Source organism: Plectropomus leopardus, chromosome 1, assembly GCF_026936395.1.
Source record: "Plectropomus leopardus strain MGB_pleo_1.0 chromosome 1, ASM2693639v1, whole genome shotgun sequence".
NCBI lineage: Eukaryota > Metazoa > Chordata > Actinopteri > Perciformes > Serranidae > Plectropomus > Plectropomus leopardus.
Genome location: NC_142176.1, coordinates 461,318 through 482,274, shown reverse-complemented (window position 1 = coordinate 482,274; position 20,957 = coordinate 461,318). Strand labels below are relative to the sequence as shown.

The 20,957-nt window shown below is 38.1% G+C and overlaps 1 protein-coding gene across 1 annotated transcript in view; it reads right to left on the bottom strand.

The window, feature by feature from the left end:
- Positions 1–743: 743 nt before the first annotated feature.
- The window catches only part of LOC148190320 (ras-related protein Rab-8B), a 45,880-nt gene continuing 25,666 nt past the window's right edge, over positions 744–20,957 (bottom strand). The window contains exon 8 of the mRNA XM_088088852.1: positions 744–3,564. Within this exon, the coding sequence (XP_087944978.1) occupies positions 3,475–3,564 (90 nt within the window). The 3' untranslated portion in view covers positions 744–3,474. The remainder of the gene's footprint in view (positions 3,565–20,957) is intronic.

The following is a 20,957-nucleotide window of genomic DNA, read 5'->3' as shown; positions in this document are numbered from 1 at the left end:
CTGGTAAAATTTGGCGTACTCGTGTCTATTCACATCCAAAAACTTTCGCAAAGTTCCAGTTTGGAGATTTAACATTGGTGTGTCTGGGAGAGAATGTTCAGCCTTGAAAAAAAAATCACCTTTTTTCATGTAAAATTTTCACTCCACCTTTAAAATACTCCACATCGTGTCAGTATTCAGACTTTTTCAGATTTCAGATATCTTTGATTTAACTGAGTGAGGGACTCCAGCCGAAACAGACACATTTAAAACGCTCTTCTGTGTTTTTTCTGGATATTATTCGATATTTTAACCACATTCACACTAACGAGGCTCTTTTACAGACTTCAGTAACTCTGATTTCTTCACCGACTTCTAACAAGTTTGAGCTTTTCGGTGTCGACTCGGCTTTCAGCAGGCGTTCAGATACTCCACATGAAGAGTTTTATTCAACATTTTACTGACATTCACACTAATTAAACTCATTCCAACTTTCTCAGATATTCACATTACTTCACCATCGTCTGACAGATTCAAGCAAACAAACCTTTACAGTGAATTATTGATTGTTTTTTTTGTTATTATTTTACAGTGATCATTATTAATTAGTGATCAGCTGATCCATAAATGACCTTATTGATTTTTTAAAATTTATTTTTTAAAGTGATCATCATCAGTTTCTGATCAGCTGATCCATAAATGTGCTGAAGGCTGATTTTAAAATCTGGAGCTGAGGGTTTTGGGCAGAGACGACATCAAACAGCTGATAGAAAAAGTTGTTTATTGTACAATCAGCTGACTTTGTGATGACATCACAGAGCAGGAAATGGAAGACAGAACTGCAGCTTTAAAGAGGATTTTCACATTAAGAGCTTCTTTTATTGTCCTGACCGAAATCAGACGGACGAGCTCACAGACGTTTTCTCGCCGTGACTGCAGATCATATAAACTTTATTTTTATAGACGTCATGTCTTTATTTTATTATCATTGAGGATTTGTCATTAATTTAGTCTAAAAGCTGAAAAACATCCAGTTCCCATGACGACGGAGCCTTCATCTGTTTTCATTGATTCTAAATATTTTGATTTTTTCAACAAAAAACAAATAAAGTGACAAAATATAGAAAAATATTTTTTCAAAGAAATAGTTTTCTGATTTTAGGAGCTGGTGTGAAAATCCTCCTCGACTGCTCCGATGATCAATACATCTGATTATCCGTCTCAATAACAAACCGATATCATCAATACATCTGATTATCCGTCTCAATAACAAACGGATATCATCAATAATTAAACGTGTACACTGATGTCGTCAATAACTTGTCACTTGTAGCTGATTTAGTAACGTCACAAAGTGCTGAGAAATAAAACCGAAAATAAAAGCACAAAGTTTGACAGTGAAACAAAGAAAAGTTTGAGGATCAATATCAGTTATTGATCAGCTGATTAGTTCTAAACTCTGGCAGCTGTTTGTGTTCAATAACAGATATTATTGATTAAATTCAGCTTGATTTGACTTCCTGATCAATTATGATACAAGAAGCGATGTCATTCTTGTTACAGTTGACCTGTGGATTTATTGATTGATTGACTGATTTATTGATCGATTGCTCTTTCATAACTTTAAATTTAAAAGTAGAAAAAGTTGATGGATGATGGATTCAGTATTGGTGGATTCAGTATTGATGGATTCAGTATTGATGGATTCAGTATTGATCGGGGGAAAGTGTCCGAACAATTGAAAGCACCTTTTATGGCAAAAACAGAAGCTAAAGTGCAGCTGAAGATCCACAGGAAACAATAATGATATTGATAATAATAGTATTGATCATAATACTGCTGCAGTGAGTCTGTAAACAGGAAACAGTTTTTCAGAAATTTAAACTTCAGTTTTTCTTCGTTTGAAATTTTTTAACAAACAAAAACAAACAACGCTGTAAAAAATGAGCAAACACAAACTCAAAAACAAACAAAAACACCAGAATTAAAGTAAATGATTAATAATTCTGTTTCTCGCAGCTCTTTCGTTCACGAACATTTTAATCATTTTTTTAATGAATAAAGAAGCAGAATTATTAATTTAATAAGTAATTTAAATCCAGAAGTCATGATTTAATTAATGATTTACAAAATGAGTTATTAAAATAAACATCTGCTGAAAAAGACCATTGAATGAAAAAAACACTCAAAGACGTGAAATCTGTCAGACTGATACAAAAATAAGAATTCAAACGATAAAAAAATCCTCTGAAATGTTCAAAAATAAATTCTGTTAAAGTTTCATGTTAAAGAAACGACGTCAAATACAAAAATATAGAAAAACAACTTCAGTTAGTTCATTAAAGGCAAACTGTGTTTTGTGATAATCGGCTTTATAAATAAAATAAAACTGAATTAAAGACACAAACACGTCGCTGCATTTTACTGCGGACACTGAACGCAGCGTCACAGCGCCGTGTTTTACTGCGGACACTGAACGCAGCGTCATGTTTCCTGATCATCGTAATGATCCGAGAAACACGGAAGGTGAAATCTGAGAGTTTAACCCTTTAAAACCTGAACATCACTTTTCTTTGTGCTGCTTTAAAAACTTTAAACTTTATTTTTTTCATGTAATTTTCTTGTTAGTTTCCTTTTTTCCTTCTTTCAGATTTTTCTGTTTTCTTTCTAATAATTTCGTGCTCATTTTCTTCTTTTTTTTTGGTGGCTTACTCGTCACCTTCTTCCCATGTTTAAAAAAAAAAAAAACAAGCCAGTTTTCTCAGGTTTGAAAGGGTTAATGAGGAACCCCTGACAGCCCGACGCAGAATAAAAGCGTTTTTAATTTAATGTTTATATCTGAAAACATGAACTTTGAATATTTCTCCATATGAGCTGTTGATGTTATATATTTTGGTAGTTTTCAGTGTTTACAGATTTATTTAATATTGACAATCTAAAAACTGCTAAAATAAAGAGTTAAAGAATTTTCCAGAATGATTAAATAAGTCAAATCCTGTTAGTGGACAGAAGGTTTAAACTGAGTCATTAATGGACTCTAAAATAATGTCACTTTATATTCTGTTCATGCAGACTGATTACTGACGGTTTTTGGTTTATCACAAATATAAATGTCTCTTTAAACGTGTCAATAATGTGACAGATTATAGTGATTATTTGTCTCTAACGTGTGAGTGTCGAGCTCTCTGAAAACTTCAGTCTTTGGTTCTAAACTTTGTTTCTGAGACCTCGACACCACTTCAGACCAGCTTTGGTCAAAATAATAATAATAATAATGATGAAAAGAAAAAAAGTAAAACCCTCGTCTTCATCTTCACATCGTCAGAGTCCTCCTCACCTGCTGAGGTGACGGCAGAGTTAACAACAGAAGAAGAAGAGAGGAGCTGATGGAAAAGAAACAAGTTCTGGAAGGTTCTGATGAAGACGTTCTCCCGTCTCTCCACAGGTGTGTCCTCCTGCAGGACGGAGGAGCGGCAGGAGCGGCAGGAGGAGCGGCTACAGCAGGGAGCACCTGAAGAAGCTCTTTTTGGAGCGAGACTCTGTGATTTTGACGGGTCCTCCTCCTCCTGACGGGTTGCTGTCGTTCTGTGAGAAAACAGACTGAAGTTAACGACACGAACCAATCGGCTTCAGGCGTGAGGATGACTGACAGCTCTCTCCTCCAATCACTGCATCTCTCCCGACCGCCAGACGCAGGAAACTGAATATACAGGACGACTTTTGTCAGACATGTGGAGACACACGAAGACATCTGGAGACACACGAAGACGTCTGGAGGCTTCTGACATGGTGAGTTCTAACTTTTCATTTTCATAGGTTATGAAATTTTGCAAATGCATTTACGATGGCATTTTTTGTGATGAAAAACAGACTTTTCGGACCATCGTTTTTCGACTATGATGTTTATTTACTATGATGTTTATTTACTATGATGTTTTTCAACATAAAAAATTGGAAATTTTAAAACCACTTTTTCACATGCGAGTTTTTTGACCCCGAAAATGTTGATTTTTTTGGACCACTTTTCCACATGCTATACTATGGCATATTTTAACATGCTAAAGTGTCACGCAAGTAGAGGCCAACAAAGTCCAAAAACAGCTAAATTAACATGTTGAAAAAAACGAAGAAAAAGGCAATAGTATAGTATATAGACATATTCTAGCTTGTAGAGACGCGCCATAGTGGACAAAGTGGAAATAGAGGCCAAAAAAGTCCAAAAACCCGCTAATTTAGCATGTTGGAAAAAATGTCGAAAAAGGCGAAAAAGGCAATAGTATAGTATGGCGAAAAAAGTCCAAATTTGACACGTCCCAAAAATGTCTGAAAACAGCGTATTCTAACTTCTAGAGATGCGCCATAATGGACAAAGTGGAAATTGAAGCCAAAAAAGTCCAAAAACCCGCTAATTTAGCATGTTGGGGAAAATGGCTAAAAAGGCCACAAAAGCAATAGTATAGTATGGCGAAAAACATCAATTTTTGACATGTCCCAAAAATGTCTGAAAACAGCGTATTCTAGCTTGTAGAGACGCACCATAGTGGACAAAGTGGAAATAGAGGCCAAAAAAATTTTAAAAACCCGCTAATTTAGCGTGTTGGAAATGATGGCGAAAAAGGCGACAAAGGCAATAGTATAGTATGGCGAAAAAAGTCAAAATGTGACACGTCCCAAAAATGTCTGAAAACAGCATATTCTAGCTTGTAGAGACGCGCCCTCGTGGACAAAGTGGAAATTGAAGCCAAAAAAGTCCAAAAATCGCTAATTTAGCATGTTGGGAAAAATGGCGAAAAAGGCGACAAAGGCAATAGTATAGTATGGCGAAAAAAGTCAAAATTTGACACGTCCCAAAAATGTCTGAAAACAGCATATTCTAGCTTGTAGAGACGCGCCATAGTGGACAAAGTAGAAATCGAAGCCAAAAAAGTCCAAAAACCCGCTAATTTAGCATTTTGAAAGAAATGACGAACAAGGCAATAGTATAGTATGGCGAAAAAAGTCAAAATTTGACAAGTCCCAAAAATGTCTAAAAACCACATATTCTAGCTTGTAGAGACGCGCCATAGTGGACAAAGTAGAAACTGAAGCCAAAAAAGTCCAAAAACCCGCTAATTTAGCGTGTTGGAAAAAATGGCGAAAAAGACAATAGTATAGTATGGCGAAAAAAGTCCAAATTTGACACGTCCCAAAAATGTCTGAAAACAGCGTATTCTAACTTCTAGAGACGCGCCATAGTGGACAAAGTGGACATTAAGGCCAAAAAAGTCCAAAAATCCGCTAATTTAGCATGTTGGGAAAAATGGCGAAAAAGGCGACAAAGGCAATAGTATAGTATGGCGGAAAACTCAAATTTTGACACGTCCCAAAAATATCTGAAATCCACATATTCTAGCTTGTAGAGACGCGCCCTCGTGGACAAAGTGGAAATTGAAGCCAAAAAAGTCCAAAAATCGCTAATTTAGCATGTTGGGAAAAATGGCGAACAAGGCGAAAAAGGTCAAAATTTGACACGTCCCAAAAATGTCTGAAAACGACATATTCGAGCTTGTAGAGACGCACCATAGTGGACAAAGTGGATATACAGTCCAAAAAACTACAAAAACCCGCTAATTTAGCATGTTGGGAAAAATGGTGAAAAAGGCGACAATGGCAATAGTATAGTATGGCGAAAAACGTCAAATTTTGACACGTCCCAAAAATGTCTGAAAACAGCATATTCTAGCTTGTAGAGACGCGCCATAGTGGACAAAGTGGAAATTGAAGCCAAAAAAGTCCAAAAACCCGCTAATTTAGCATGTTGGGGAAAATGGCTAAAAAGGCCACAAAGGCAATAGTATAGTATGGCGAAAAACATCAAATTTTGACACGTCCCAAAAATGTCTGAAAACAGCGTATTCTAGCTTGTAGAGACGCGCCATAGTGGACAAAGTGGAAATAGAGGCCAAAAAAAATTTAAAAACCCGCTAATTTAGCGTGTTGGAAATGATGGCGAAAAAGGCGACAAAGGCAATAGTATAGTATGGCGAAAAAAGTCAAAATGTGACACGTCCCAAAAATGTCTGAAAACAGCATATTCTAGCTTGTAGAGACGCGCCCTCGTGGACAAAGTGGATATACAGACCAAAAAAGTCCAAAAATCGCTAATTTAGCATGTTGGGAAAAATGGCGAAAAAGGCGACAAAGGCAATAGTATAGTATGGCGAAAAAAGTCAAAATTTGACACGTCCCAAAAATGTCTGAAAACAGCATATTCTAGCTTGTAGAGACGCGCCATAGTGGACAAAGTGGAAATTGAAGCCAAAAAAGTCCAAAAATCGCTAATTTAGCATGTTGGGAAAAATGGCAAACAAGGCGAAAAAGGTCAAAATTTGACACGTCCCAAAAATGTCTGAAAACGACATATTTGAGCTTGTAGAGACGCACCATAGTGGACAAAGTGGATATACAGTCCAAAAAACTAACAAAACCCGCTAATTTAGCATGTTGGGGAAAATGGTGAAAAAGGCGACAATGGCAATAGTATAGTATGGCGAAAAACGTCAAATTTTGACACGTCCCAAAAATGTCTGAAAACAGCATATTCTAGCTTGTAGAGACGCGCCCTAGTGGACAAAGTGGAAATTGAAGCCAAAAAAGAAAAAACACCCCGCTAATTTAGCGTGTTGGAAAAAATGGTGAAAAAGGATACAAAGACAATAGTATAGTATGGCGAAAAAGGTCAAAATTTGACACGTCCCAAAAATGTCTAAAAACCACATATTCTAGCTTGTAGAGACGCGCCATAGTGGACAAAGTGGAAATTGAAGCCAAAAAAGTCCAAAAACCCGCTAATTTAGCATGTTGGGGAAAATGGCTAAAAAGGCCACAAAGGCAATAGTATAGTATGGCGAAAAACATCAAATTTTGACATGTCCCAAAAATGTCTGAAAACAGCGTATTCTAGCTTGTAGAGACGCACCATAGTGGACAAAGTGGAAATAGAGGCCAAAAAAATTTTAAAAACCCGCTAATTTAGCGTGTTGGAAATGATGGCGAAAAAGGCGACAAAGGCAATAGTATAGTATGGCGAAAAAAGTCAAAATGTGACACGTCCCAAAAATGTCTGAAAACCACATATTCGAGCTTGTAGAGACGCGCCATAGTGGACAAAGTGGATATACAGTCCAAAAAACTACAAAAACCCGCTAATTTAGCATGTTGGGGAAAATGGCTAAAAAGGCCACAAAAGCAATAGTATAGTATGGCGAAAAACATCAATTTTTGACATGTCCCAAAAATGTCTGAAAACAGCGTATTCTAGCTTGTAGAGACGCGCCCTAGTGGACAAAGTGGAAATTGAAGCCAAAAAAGAAAAAAAACCCCGCTAATTTAGCGTGTTGGAAAAAATGGTGAAAAAGGATACAAAGACAATAGTATAGTATGGCGAAAAAGGTCAAAATTTGACACGTCCCAAAAATGTCTGAAAACAGCGTATTCTAGCTTGTAGAGACGCGCCATAGTGGACAAAGTGGAAATAGAGGCCAAAAAATTTTTAAAAACCCGCTAATTTAGCATGTTGGAAATGATGGCGAAAAAGGCGACAAAGGCAATAGTATAGTATGGCGAAAAAAGTCAAAATGTGACACGTCCCAAAAATGTCTGAAAACAGCATATTCTAGCTTGTAGAGACGCGCCCTCGTGGACAAAGTGGATATACAGACCAAAAAAGTCCAAAAATCGCTAATTTAGCATGTTGGGAAAAATGGCGAAAAAGGCGACAAAGGCAATAGTATAGTATGGCGGAAAACTCAAATTTTGACACGTCCCAAAAATATCTGAAATCCACATATTCTAGCTTGTAGAGACGCGCCCTCGTGGACAAAGTGGAAATTGAAGCCAAAAAAGTCCAAAAATCGCTAATTTAGCATGTTGGGAAAAATGGCGAACAAGGCGAAAAAGGTCAAAATTTGACACGTCCCAAAAATGTCTGAAAACCACATATTCGAGCTTGTAGAGACGCACCATAGTGGACAAAGTGGATATACAGTCCAAAAAACTACAAAAACCCGCTAATTTAGCATGTTGGGGAAAATGGCGAAAAAGGCATGAAAGGCAATAGTATAGTATGGCGAAAAAGGTCAAAATTTGACACGTCCCAAAAATGTCTGAAAACAGCATATTCTAGCTTGTAGAGACACGCCATAGTGGACAAAATGGAAATTGAAGCCAAAAAAGAAAAAAAAAAACGCTAATTTAGCGTGTTGGAAAAAATGGTGAAAAAGGATACAAAGACAATAGTATAGTATGGCGAAAAAGGTCAAAATTTGACACGTCCCAAAAATGTCTAAAAACCACATATTCTAGCTTGTAGAGACGCGCCCTAGTGGACAAAGTGGAAATTGAAGCCAAAAAAGTCCAAAAACCCGCTAATTTAGCATGTTGGGGAAAATGGCTAAAAAGGCCACAAAGGCAATAGTATAGTATGGCGAAAAACATCAAATTTCGACATGTCCCAAAAATGTCTGAAAACAGCGTATTCTAGCTTGTAGAGACGCACCATAGTGGACAAAGTGGAAATAGAGGCCAAAAAAATTTTAAAAACCCGCTAATTTAGCGTGTTGGAAATGATGGCGAAAAAGGCGACAAAGGCAATAGTATAGTATGGCGAAAAAAGTCAAAATTTGACACGTCCCAAAAATGTCTAAAAACAGCATATTCTAGCTTGTAGAGACGCGCCATAGTGGACAAAGTAGAAACTGAAGCCAACAAAGTCCAAAAACCCGCTAATTTAGCGTGTTGGAAAAAATGGCGAAAAAGGCAATAGTATAGTATGGCGAAAAAAGTCCAAATTTGACACGTCCCAAAAATGTCTGAAAACAGCATATTCTGGCTTGTAGAGACGCGCCATAGTGGACAAAGTGGAAATTGAAGCCAAAAAAGTCCAAGAACCCGCTAATTTAGCGGGCTGAAAAAATGGTGAAAAAGGCAACAACGGCAATAGTATAGTATGGCGAAAAAAGTCAAAATTTGACACGTCCAAAAAATGTCTGAAAACAACGTATTCTAGCTTGTAGCGACGCGCTATAGTGGACAAAGTGGAAATTGAAGCCAAAAAAGTCCAAAAATCGCTAATGTAGCATGTTGGGAAAAATGGCGAAAAAGGACACAAAGGCAATAGTATAGTATGGCGAAAAACGTCAAATTTTGACACGTCCCAAAAATGTCTGAAAACAGCGTATTCTAGCTTGTAGAGACGCGCCATAGTGGACAAAGTGGAAATTGAAGCCAAAAAAGTCCAAAAACCCGCTAATTTAGCATGTTGGGTAAAATGGCTAAAAAGGCGACAAAGGCAATAGTATAGTATGGCGAAAAACTCAAATTTTGACACGTCCCAAAAATGTCTCAAAACCAAATATTCTAGCTTGTAGAGACACGCCATAATGGACAAAGTGGAAATAGAGGCCAAAAAAGTCCAAAAACCCGCTAATTTAGCGTGTTGGATTTTGGCATTTCAGTGTTGGATGTGTGCGAGTTGGTCCTTTCCTGTTTATGTGTGTATGTTAATTCAGGTGCGTCATCGCTTGGAGCTGATTGGTGGATCGAATTCCCCCTTCGACAGGTGATAGGCAATGACGGAGGTCCAGCTCTATTTAACAAGCTCGATGACGTCGCCGCAGCGCAGGGGGACCCCGGTCTCTCTCCTCTCCCATCCGGTCGGGCCACGCTTCTCTTTGTTTAAGAGCTTGTGTTTAGATGGATTCAATTTTGGGTGACGTTTGGTTATGCAAAGACAAACTTCAGTTTTATTATGTTTCTATTGTTCTGGCTCTGTTTGGTTAAATCACATGTTGTAAAATAAATCACATCTTTTGTTAAATCTTGACAAACTTGTCCTCGTGGCTGCTTGGGACTTGAGGGAAATGGGTTCATCATGTTGTGTCCTGGTCACCCCTAGACAGGGCATTACAATAGTATAGTATGGCGAAAAAGTCAAATTTTGACCCATCCCAAAAATGTCTGAAAACCACATATTACAGCTTGTAGAGTCTTGAAATACGGGAAAAACTGGAAATAAAGGGCAAAAGAGTCCAAAAACACGCTAATTTAGCATGTTGGGAAAAATGGCAAAAAAGGCGACAAAATCAATAGTATAGTAAGGCGAAAAAGGTCAAAATTTGACACGTCCCAAAAATGTCTGAAAACAACGTATTCTAGCTTGTAGCGACGCGCTATAGTGGACAAAAAACTTCGAATAACCGCTAATTTAACATGCTGAAAAAATGGTGAAAAAGGCGACAAAGGCAATAGTATAGTATGGCGAAAAACTCAAAATTTGACACGTCCCAAAAATGTCTCAAAACCACATATTCTAGCTTGTAGAGACGCGCCATAATGGACAAAGTGGAAATTGAAGCCAAAAAAGTCCAAAAACACGCTAATTTAGCATGTTGCAAAAAATCGCTAAAAAGGCGAACAAGGCAATAGTATAGTATGGAGAAAAAAGTCAAATTTTGACACGTCCCAAAAATGTCTGAAAACAGCAAATTATAGCTTGTAGAGACGCGCCATAGTGGACAAAGTGGAAATTGAAGCCAAAAAAGTCCAAAATCCCGCTAATTTAGCATGTTGAAAAAAATGGCGAACAAGGCAATAGTATGGAAGGCGAAAAAAGTCAAAATTTGACACGTCCCAAAAATATTTGAAAACAGCGTATTCTAGCTTGTAGAGACGCGCCATAGTGGACAAAGTGGAAATTGAAGCCAAAAAAGTCCAAAAACCCCCTAATTTAGCATGTTGGGAAAAATGGCGAAAAAGGACACAAAGGCAAGAGTATAGTATGGCGAAAAAGGTCAAAATTTGACACATCCCAAAAATGTCTGAAAACAGCGTATTCTAGCTTGTAGAGACGCGCCATAATGGACAAAGTGGATATACAGGCCAAAAAAGTCCAAAAACCCGCTAATTTAGCATGTTGGGAAAAATGGCGAAAAAGGACACAAAGGCAATAGTATAGTATGGCGAAAAAAGTCAAATTGTGACACGTCCCAAAAATGTCTGAAAACAGCATATTCTAGCTTGTAGAGACGCGCCATAGTGGACAAAGTGGAAATTGAAGCCGAAAAAGTCCAAAAACCCGCTAATTTAGCATGTTGAAAAAAATGGCGAACAAGGCAATAGTATAGTATGGCGAAAAAAGTCAAAATTTGACACGTCCCAAAAATATTTGAAAACAGCGTATTCTAGCTTGTAGAGACGCGCCATAATGGACAAAGTGGATATACAGGCCAAAAAAGTCCAAAAACCCGCTAATTTAGCATGTTGAAAAAAATGGCGAACAAGGCAATAGTATAGTATGGCGAAAAAGGTCAAAATTTGACACGTCCCAAAAATGTCTGAAAACAGTGTATTCTAGCTTGTAGAGACGCGCCATAGTGGACAAAGTGGAAATTGAAGCCAAACAAGTCCAAAAACCCGCTAATTTAGCATGTTGGGAAAAATGGCGAACAAGGCAATAGTATAGTATGGCGAAAAAGGTCAAAATTTGACACGTCCCAAAAATGTCTGAAAACAGTGTATTCTAGCTTGTAGAGACGCGCCATAGTGGACAAAGTGGAAATTGAAGCCAAAAAAGTCCAAAAACCCGCTAATTTAGCATGTTGGGAAAAATGGCGAACAAGGCAATAGTATAGTATGGCGAAAAAGGTCAAAATTTGACACGTCCCAAAAATGTCTGAAAACAGTGTATTCTAGCTTGTAGAGACGCGCCATAGTGGACAAAGTGGAAATTGAAGCCAAAAAAGTCCAAAAACACGCTAATTTAGCATGTTGAGAAAAATGGCGAAAAAGGAGACAGAGGCAATAGTATAGTATGGCGAAAAAAGTCAAAATTTGACACGTCCCAAAAATGTCTGAAAACAGCGTATTCTAGCTTGTAGAGACGCGCCATAGTGGACAAAGTGGAAATTGAAGCCAAAAAAGTCCAAAAACCCGCTAATTTAGCATGTTGAAAAAAATGGCGAACAAGGCATGAAAGGCAATAGTATAGTAAGGCGAAAAAAGTCAAAATTTGACACGTCCCAAAAATATTTGAAAACAGCGTATTCTAGCTTGTAGAGACGCGCCATAATGGACAAAGTAGATATACAGGTCAAAAAAGTCCAAAAACCCGCTAATTTAGCATGTTGGGAAAAATGGCGAAAAAGGAGACAGAGGCAATAGTATAGTATGGCGAAAAACTCAGATTTTGACACGTCCCAAAAATGTCTCAAAACCACATATTCTAGCTTGTAGAGACGCGCCATAATGGACAAAGTGGAAATTGAAGCCAAAAAAGTCCAAAAACACGCTAATTTAGCATGTTGCAAAAAATCGCTAAAAAGGCGAACAAGGCAATAGTATAGTATGGAGAAAAAAGTCAAATTTTGACACGTCCCAAAAATGTCTGAAAACAGCAAATTATAGCTTGTAGAGACGCGCCATAGTGGACAAAGTGGAAATTGAAGCCAAAAAAGTCCAAAATCCCGCTAATTTAGCATGTTGAAAAAAATGGCGAACAAGGCAATAGTATGGAAGGCGAAAAAAGTCAAAATTTGACACGTCCCAAAAATATTTGAAAACAGCGTATTCTAGCTTGTAGAGACGCGCCATAATGGACAAAGTGGAAATAATGGCCAAAAAAGTCCAAACACCCGCTAATTTAGCATGTTGAAAAAATGGCGAAAAAGGCATGAAAGGCAATAGTATAGTATGGCGAAAAAGGTCAAAATTTGACACGTCCCAAAAATGTCTGAAAACAGCGTATTCTAGCTTGTAGAGACGCACCATAATGGACAAAGTGGATATACAGGCCAAAAAAGTCCAAAAACCCGCTAATTTAGCATGTTGGGAAAAATGGCGAAAAAGGACACAAAGGCAATAGTATAGTATGGCGAAAAAAGTCAAATTGTGACACGTCCCAAAAATGTCTGAAAACAGCATATTCTAGCTTGTAGAGACGCGCCATAGTGGACAAAGTGGATATACAGGCCAAAAAAGTCCAAAAACCCGCTAATTTAGCATGTTGAAAAAAATGGCGAACAAGGCAATAGTATAGTATGGCGAAAAAAGTCAAAATTTGACACGTCCCAAAAATATTTGAAAACAGCGTATTCTAGCTTGTAGAGACGCGCCATAATGGACAAAGTGGATATACAGGCCAAAAAAGTCCAAAAACCCGCTAATTTAGCATGTTGAAAAAAATGGCGAACAAGGCAATAGTATAGTATGGCGAAAAAAGTCAAAATTTGACACGTCCCAAAAATGTCTGAAAACAGTGTATTCTAGCTTGTAGAGACGCGCCATAGTGGACAAAGTGGAAATTGAAGCCAAAAAAGTCCAAAAACCCGCTAATTTAGCATGTTGGGAAAAATGGCGAACAAGGCAATAGTATAGTATGGCGAAAAAAGTCAAAATTTGACACGTCCCAAAAATATTTGAAAACAGCGTATTCTAGCTTGTAGAGACGCGCCATAATGGACAAAGTGGATATACAGGCCAAAAAAGTCCAAAAACCCGCTAATTTAGCATGTTGAAAAAAATGGCGAACAAGGCAATAGTATAGTATGGCGAAAAAGGTCAAAATTTGACACGTCCCAAAAATGTCTGAAAACAGTGTATTCTAGCTTGTAGAGACGCGCCATAGTGGACAAAGTGGAAATTGAAGCCAAAAAAGTCCAAAAACCCGCTAATTTAGCATGTTGGGAAAAATGGCGAACAAGGCAATAGTATAGTAAGGCGAAAAAAGTCAAAATTTGACACGTCCCAAAAATGTCTGAAAACAGCGTATTCTAGCTTGTAGAGACGCGCCATAGCGGACAAAGTGGAAATTGAAGCCAAAAAAGTCCAAAAACACGCTAATTTAGCATGTTGGGAAAAATGGCGAAAAAGGAGACAGAGGCAATAGTATAGTATGGCGAAAGAAGTCAAAATTTGACACGTCCCAAAAATGTCTGAAAACAGCGTATTCTAGCTTGTAGAGACGCGCCATAGTGGACAAAGTGGAAATTGAAGCCAAAAAAGTCCAAAAACCCGCTAATTTAGCATGTTGAAAAAAATGGCGAACAAGGCATGAAAGGCAATAGTATAGTAAGGCGAAAAAAGTCAAAATTTGACACGTCCCAAAAATATTTGAAAACAGCGTATTCTAGCTTGTAGAGACGCGCCATAATGGACAAAGTAGATATACAGGTCAAAAAAGTCCAAAAACCCGCTAATTTAGCATGTTGGGAAAAATGGCAAAAAAGGGGACAAAGGCAATAGTATAGTATGGCGAAAAAGGTCAAAATTTGACACGTCCCAAAAATGTCTGAAAACAGTGTATTCTAGCTTGTAGAGACGCGCCATAGTGGACAAAGTGGAAATTGAAGCCAAAAAAGTCCAAAGACCAGCTAATTTAGCATGTTGGGAAAAATGGCAAAAAAGGGGACAAAGGCAATAGTATAGTATGGCGAAAAAGGTCAAAATTTGACACGTCCCAAAAATGTCTGAAAACAGCGTATTCTAGCTTGTAGAGACGCGCCATAGTGGACAAAGTGGAAATTGAAGCCAAAAAAGTCCAAAAACCCGCTAATTTAGCATGTTGGGAAAAATGGCGAAAAAGGACACAAAGGCAATAGTATAGTATGGCGAAAAACATCAAATTTCGACACGTCACAAAAATGTCTGAAAACAGCATATTCTTGCTTGTAGAGACGCGCCATAGTGGACAAAGTGGAAATTGAAGCCAAAAAAGTCCAAAAACCCGCTAATTTAGCATGTTGAAAAAAATGGCGAACAAGGCAATAGTATAGTATGGCGAAAAAGGTGAAAATTTGACACGTCCCAAAAATGTCTGAAAACAGCATATTCTACCTTGTAGAGACGCGCCATAGTGGACAAAGTGGAAATTGAAGCCAAAAAAGTCCAAAAACCCGCTAATTTACCATGTTGGGAAAATGGCGAAAAAGGCGACAAAGGCAATAGTATAGTATGGCGAAAAAAGTCAAAATTTGACACGTCCCAAAAATGTCTGAAAACAGCATATTCTAGCTTGTAGAGACGCGCCATAATGGACAAAGTGGATATACAGACCAAAAAAGTCCAAAAACCCGGTAATTTAGCATGTTGAAAAAATGGCGAAAAAGGCATGAAAGGCAATAGTATAGTATGGCGAAAAAGGTCAAAATTTGACACGTCCCAAAAATGTCTGAAAACAGCATATTCTAGCTTGTAGAGACGCGCCATAGTGGACAAAGTGGAAATTGAAGCCAAAAAAGTCCAAAAACCCGCTAATTTAGCATGTTGAAAAAAATGGCGAACAAGGCAATAGTATAGTAAGGCGAAAAAAGTCAAAATTTGACACGTCCCAAAAATATTTGAAAACAGCGTATTCTAGCTTGTAGAGACGCGCCATAATGGACAAAGTAGATATACAGGTCAAAAAAGTCCAAAAACCCGCTAATTTAGCATGTTGGGAAAAATGGCGAACAAGGCAATAGTATAGTAAGGCGAAAAAAGTCAAAATTTGACACGTCCCAAAAATGTTTTAAAAACAGTGTATTCTAGCTTGTAGAGACACGCCATAGTGGACAAAGTGGAAATTGAAGCCAAAAAAGTCCAAAGACCAGCTAATTTAGCATGTTGGGAAAAATGGCAAAAAAGGGGACAAAGGCAATAGTATAGTATGGCGAAAAAGGTCAAAATTTGACACGTCCCAAAAATGTCTGAAAACAGCGTATTCTAGCTTGTAGAGACGCGCCATAGCGGACAAAGTGGAAATTGAAGCCAAAAAAGTCCAAAAACACGCTAATTTAGCATGTTGGGAAAAATGGCGAAAAAGGAGACAGAGGCAATAGTATAGTATGGCGAAAAACTCAAATTTTGACACGTCCCAAAAATGTCTCAGAACCACATATTCTAGCTTGTAGAAACGCGCCATAGTGGACAAAGTGGAAATTGAAGCCAAAAAAGTCCAAAAACCCGCTAATTTAGCATGTTGGGAAAAATGAAAACAATAAAGGACACAAAGGCAATAGTATAGTATGGCGAAAAACATCAAATTTCGACACGTCCCAAAAATGTCTGAAAACAGCATATTCTAGCTTGTAGAGACGCGCCATAGTGGACAAAGTGGAAATTGAAGCCAAAAAAGTCCAAAAACCCGCTAATTTAGCATGTTGAAAAAAATGGCGAACAAGGCAATAGTATAGTAAGGCGAAAAAAGTCAAAATTTGACACGTCCCAAAAATATTTGAAAACAGCGTATTCTAGCTTGTAGAGACGCGCCATAATGGACAAAGTGGAAATAATGGCCAAAAAAGTCCAAACACCCGCTAATTTAGCATGTTGAAAAAATGGCGAAAAAGGCATGAAAGGCAATAGTATAGTATGGCGAAAAAGGTAAAAATTTGACACGTCCCAAAAATGTCTGAAAACAGCATATTCTAGCTTGTAGAGACGCGCCATAGTGGACAAAGTGGAAATTGAAGCCAAAAAAGTCCAAAAACCCGCTAATTTAGCATGTTGGGAAAAATGGCGAAAAAGGCGACAAAGGCAATAGTATAGTATGGCGAAAAACATCAAATTTCGACACGTCCCAAAAATGTCTCAGAACCACATATTCTAGCTTGTAGAGACGCGCCATAGTGGACAAAGTGGAAATTGAAGCCAAAAAAGTCCAAAAACCCGCTAATTTAGCATGTTGGGAAAAATGGCGAAAAAGGCGACAAAGGCAATAGTATAGTATGGCGAAAAAAGTCAAATTGTGACACGTCCCAAAAATGTCTGAAAACAGCATATTCTAGCTTGTAGAGACGCGCCATAGTGGACAAAGTGGAAATTGAAGCCAAAAAAGTCCAAAGACCAGCTAATTTAGCATGTTGGGAAAAATGGCAAAAAAGGGGACAAAGGCAATAGTATAGTATGGCGAAAGAGGTCAAAATTTGACACGTCCCAAAAATGTCTGAAAACAGCGTATTCTAGCTTGTAGAGACGCGCCATAGCGGACAAAGTGGAAATTGAAGCCAAAAAAGTCCAAAAACACGCTAATTTAGCATGTTGGGAAAAATGGCGAAAAAGGAGACAGAGGCAATAGTATAGTATGGCGAAAAACTCAAATTTTGACACGTCCCAAAAATGTCTGAAAACAGCATATTCTAGCTTGTAGAGACGCGCCATAATGGACAAAGTGGATATACAGACCAAAAAAGTCCAAAAACCCGGTAATTTAGCATGTTGAAAAAATGGCGAAAAAGGCATGAAAGGCAATAGTATAGTATGGCGAAAAAGGTCAAAATTTGACACGTCCCAAAAATGTCTGAAAACAGCATATTCTACCTTGTAGAGACGCGCCATAATGGACAAAGTAGATATACAGGTCAAAAAAGTCCAAAAACCCGCTAATTTAGCATGTTAGGAAAAATGGCGAACAAGGCAATAGTATAGTAAGGCGAAAAAAGTCAAAATTTGACACGTCCCAAAAATGTCTGAAAACAGTGTATTCTAGCTTGTAGAGACGCGCCATAGTGGACAAAGTGGAAATTGAAGCCAAAAAAGTCCAAAGACCAGCTAATTTAGCATGTTGGGAAAAATGGCAGAAAAGGGGACAAAGGCAATAGTATAGTATGGCGAAAAGGTCAAAATTTGACACGTCCCAAAATGTCTGAAAACAGCGTATTCTAGCTTGTAGAGACGCGCCATAGTGGACAAAGTGGAAATTGAAGCCAAAAAGTCCAAAACCCGCTTAATTTAGCATGTTGGGAAAAATGGCGAAAAAGTACACAAAGGCAATAGTATATTATGGCGAAAAACATCAAATTTCGACACGTCACAAAAATGTCTGAAAACAGCATATTCTTGCTTGTAGAGACGCGCCATAGTGGACAAAGTGGAAATTGAAGCCAAAAAAGTCCAAAAACCCGCTAATTTAGCATGTTGAAAAAAATGGCGAACAAGGCAATAGTATAGTATGGCGAAAAAAGTCAAAATTTGACACGTCCCAAAAATGTCTGAAAACAGCATATTCTAGCTTGTAGAGACGCGCCATAGTGGACAAAGTGGAAATTGAAGCCAAAAAAGTCCAAAAACCCGCTAATTTAGCATGTTGGGAAAATGGTGAAAAATGGCGACAAAGGCAATAGTATAGTAAGGCGAAAAAAGTCAAAATTTGACACGTCCCAAAAATATTTGAAAACAGCGTATTCTAGCTTGTAGAGACGCGCCATAATGGACAAAGTGGAAATAATGGCCAAAAAAGTCCAAACACCCGCTAATTTAGCATGTTGAAAAAATGGCGAAAAAGGCATGAAAGGCAATAGTATAGTATGGCGAAAAAGGTAAAAATTTGACACGTCCCAAAAATGTCTGAAAACAGTGTATTCTAGCTTGTAGAGACGCGCCATAGTGGACAAAGTGGAAATTGAAGCCAAAAAAGTCCAAAGACCAGCTAATTTAGCATGTTGGGAAAAATGGCAAAAAAGGGGACAAAGGCAATAGTATAGTATGGCGAAAGAGGTCAAAATTTGACACGTCCCAAAAATGTCTGAAAACAGCGTATTCTAGCTTGTAGAGACGCGCCATAGCGGACAAAGTGGAAATTGAAGCCAAAAAAGTCCAAAAACACGCTAATTTAGCATGTTGGGAAAAATGGCGAAAAAGGAGACAGAGGCAATAGTATAGTATGGCGAAAAACTCAAATTTTGACACGTCCCAAAAATGTCTCAGAACCACATATTCTAGCTTGTAGAGACGCGCCATCGTGGACAAAGTGGAAATTGAAGCCAAAAAAGTCCAAAAACCCGCTAATTTACCATGTTGGGAAAATGGCGAAAAAGGCGACAAAGGCAATAGTATAGTATGGCGAAAAAAGTCAAAATTTGACACGTCCCAAAAATGTCTGAGAACAGCATATTCTAGCTTGTAGAGACGCGCCATAATGGACAAAGTGGATATACAGACCAAAAAAGTCCAAAAACCCGGTAATTTAGCATGTTGAAAAAATGGCGAAAAAGGCATGAAAGGCAATAGTATAGTATGGCGAAAAAGGTCAAAATTTGACACGTCCCAAAAATGTCTGAAAACAGCATATTCTACCTTGTAGAGACGCGCCATAATGGACAAAGTAGATATACAGGTCAAAAAAGTCCAAAAACCCGCTAATTTAGCATGTTAGGAAAAATGGCGAACAAGGCAATAGTATAGTAAGGCGAAAAAAGTCAAAATTTGACACGTCCCAAAAATGTCTGAAAACAGTGTATTCTAGCTTGTAGAGACGCGCCATAGTGGACAAAGTGGAAATTGAAGCCAAAAAAGTCCAAAAACCCGCTAATTTAGCATGTTGGGAAAAATGGCAGAAAAGGGGACAAAGGCAATAGTATAGTATGGCGAAAAAGGTCAAAATTTGACACGTCCCAAAAATGTCTGAAAACAGCGTATTCTAGCTTGTAGAGACGCGCCATAGCGGACAAAGTGGAAATTGAAGCCAAAAAAGTCCAAAAACCCGCTAATTTAGCATGTTGGGAAAAATGGCGAAAAAGGACACAAAGGCAATAGTATAGTATGGCGAAAAACATCAAATTTCGACACGTCACAAAAATGTCTGAAAACAGCATATTCTAGCTTGTAGAGACGCGCCATAGTGGACAAAGTGGAAATTGAAGCCAAAAAAGTCCAAAAACCCGCTAATTTAGCATGTTGAAAAAAATGGCGAACAAGGCAATAGTATAGTAAGGCGAAAAAGGTAAAAATTTGACACGTCCCAAAAATGTCTGAAAACAGCATATTCTAGCTTGTAGAGACGCGCCATAGTGGACAAAGTGGAAATTGAAGCCAAAAAAGTCCAAAAACCCGCTAATTTAGCATGTTGAAAAAAATGGCGAACAAGGCAATAGTATAGTAAGGCGAAAAAAGTCAAAATTTGACACGTCCCAAAAATATTTGAAAACAGCGTATTCTAGCTTGTAGAGACGCGCCATAATGGACAAAGTGGAAATAATGGCCAAAAAAGTCCAAACACCCGCTAATTTAGCATGTTGAAAAAATGGCGAAAAAGGCATGAAAGGCAATAGTATAGTATGGCGAAAAAGGTAAAAATTTGACACGTCCCAAAAATGTCTGAAAACAGTGTATTCTAGCTTGTAGAGACGCGCCATAGTGGACAAAGTGGAAATTGAAGCCAAAAAAGTCCAAAGACCAGCTAATTTAGCATGTTGGGAAAAATGGCAAAAAAGGGGACAAAGGCAATAGTATAGTATGGCGAAAGAGGTCAAAATTTGACACGTCCCAAAAATGTCTGAAAACAGCGTATTCTAGCTTGTAGAGACGCGCCATAGCGGACAAAGTGGAAATTGAAGCCAAAAAAGTCCAAAAACACGCTAATTTAGCATGTTGGGAAAAATGGCGAAAAAGGAGACAGAGGCAATAGTATAGTATGGCGAAAAACTCAAATTTTGACACGTCCCAAAAATGTCTCAGAACCACATATTCTAGCTTGTAGAGACGCGCCATAGTGGACAAAGTGGAAATTGAAGCCAAAAAAGTCCAAAAACCCGCTAATTTACCATGTTGGGAAAATGGCGAAAAAGGCGACAAAGGCAATAGTATAGTATGGCGAAAAAAGTCAAAATTTGACACGTCCCAAAAATGTCTGAAAACAGCATATTCTAGCTTGTAGAGACGCGCCATAATGGACAAAGTGGATATACAGACCAAAAAAGTCCAATAAACCCGGTAATTTAGCATGTTGAAAAAATGGCGAAAAAGGCATGAAAGGCAATAGTATAGTATGGCGAAAAAGGTCAAAATTTGACACGTCCCAAAAATGTCTGAAAACAGCATATTCTACCTTGTAGAGACGCGCCATAATGGACAAAGTAGATATACAGGTCAAAAAAGTCCAAAAACCCGCTAATTTAGCATGTTAGGAAAAATGGCGAACAAGGCAATAGTATAGTAAGGCGAAAAAAGTCAAAATTTGACACGTCCCA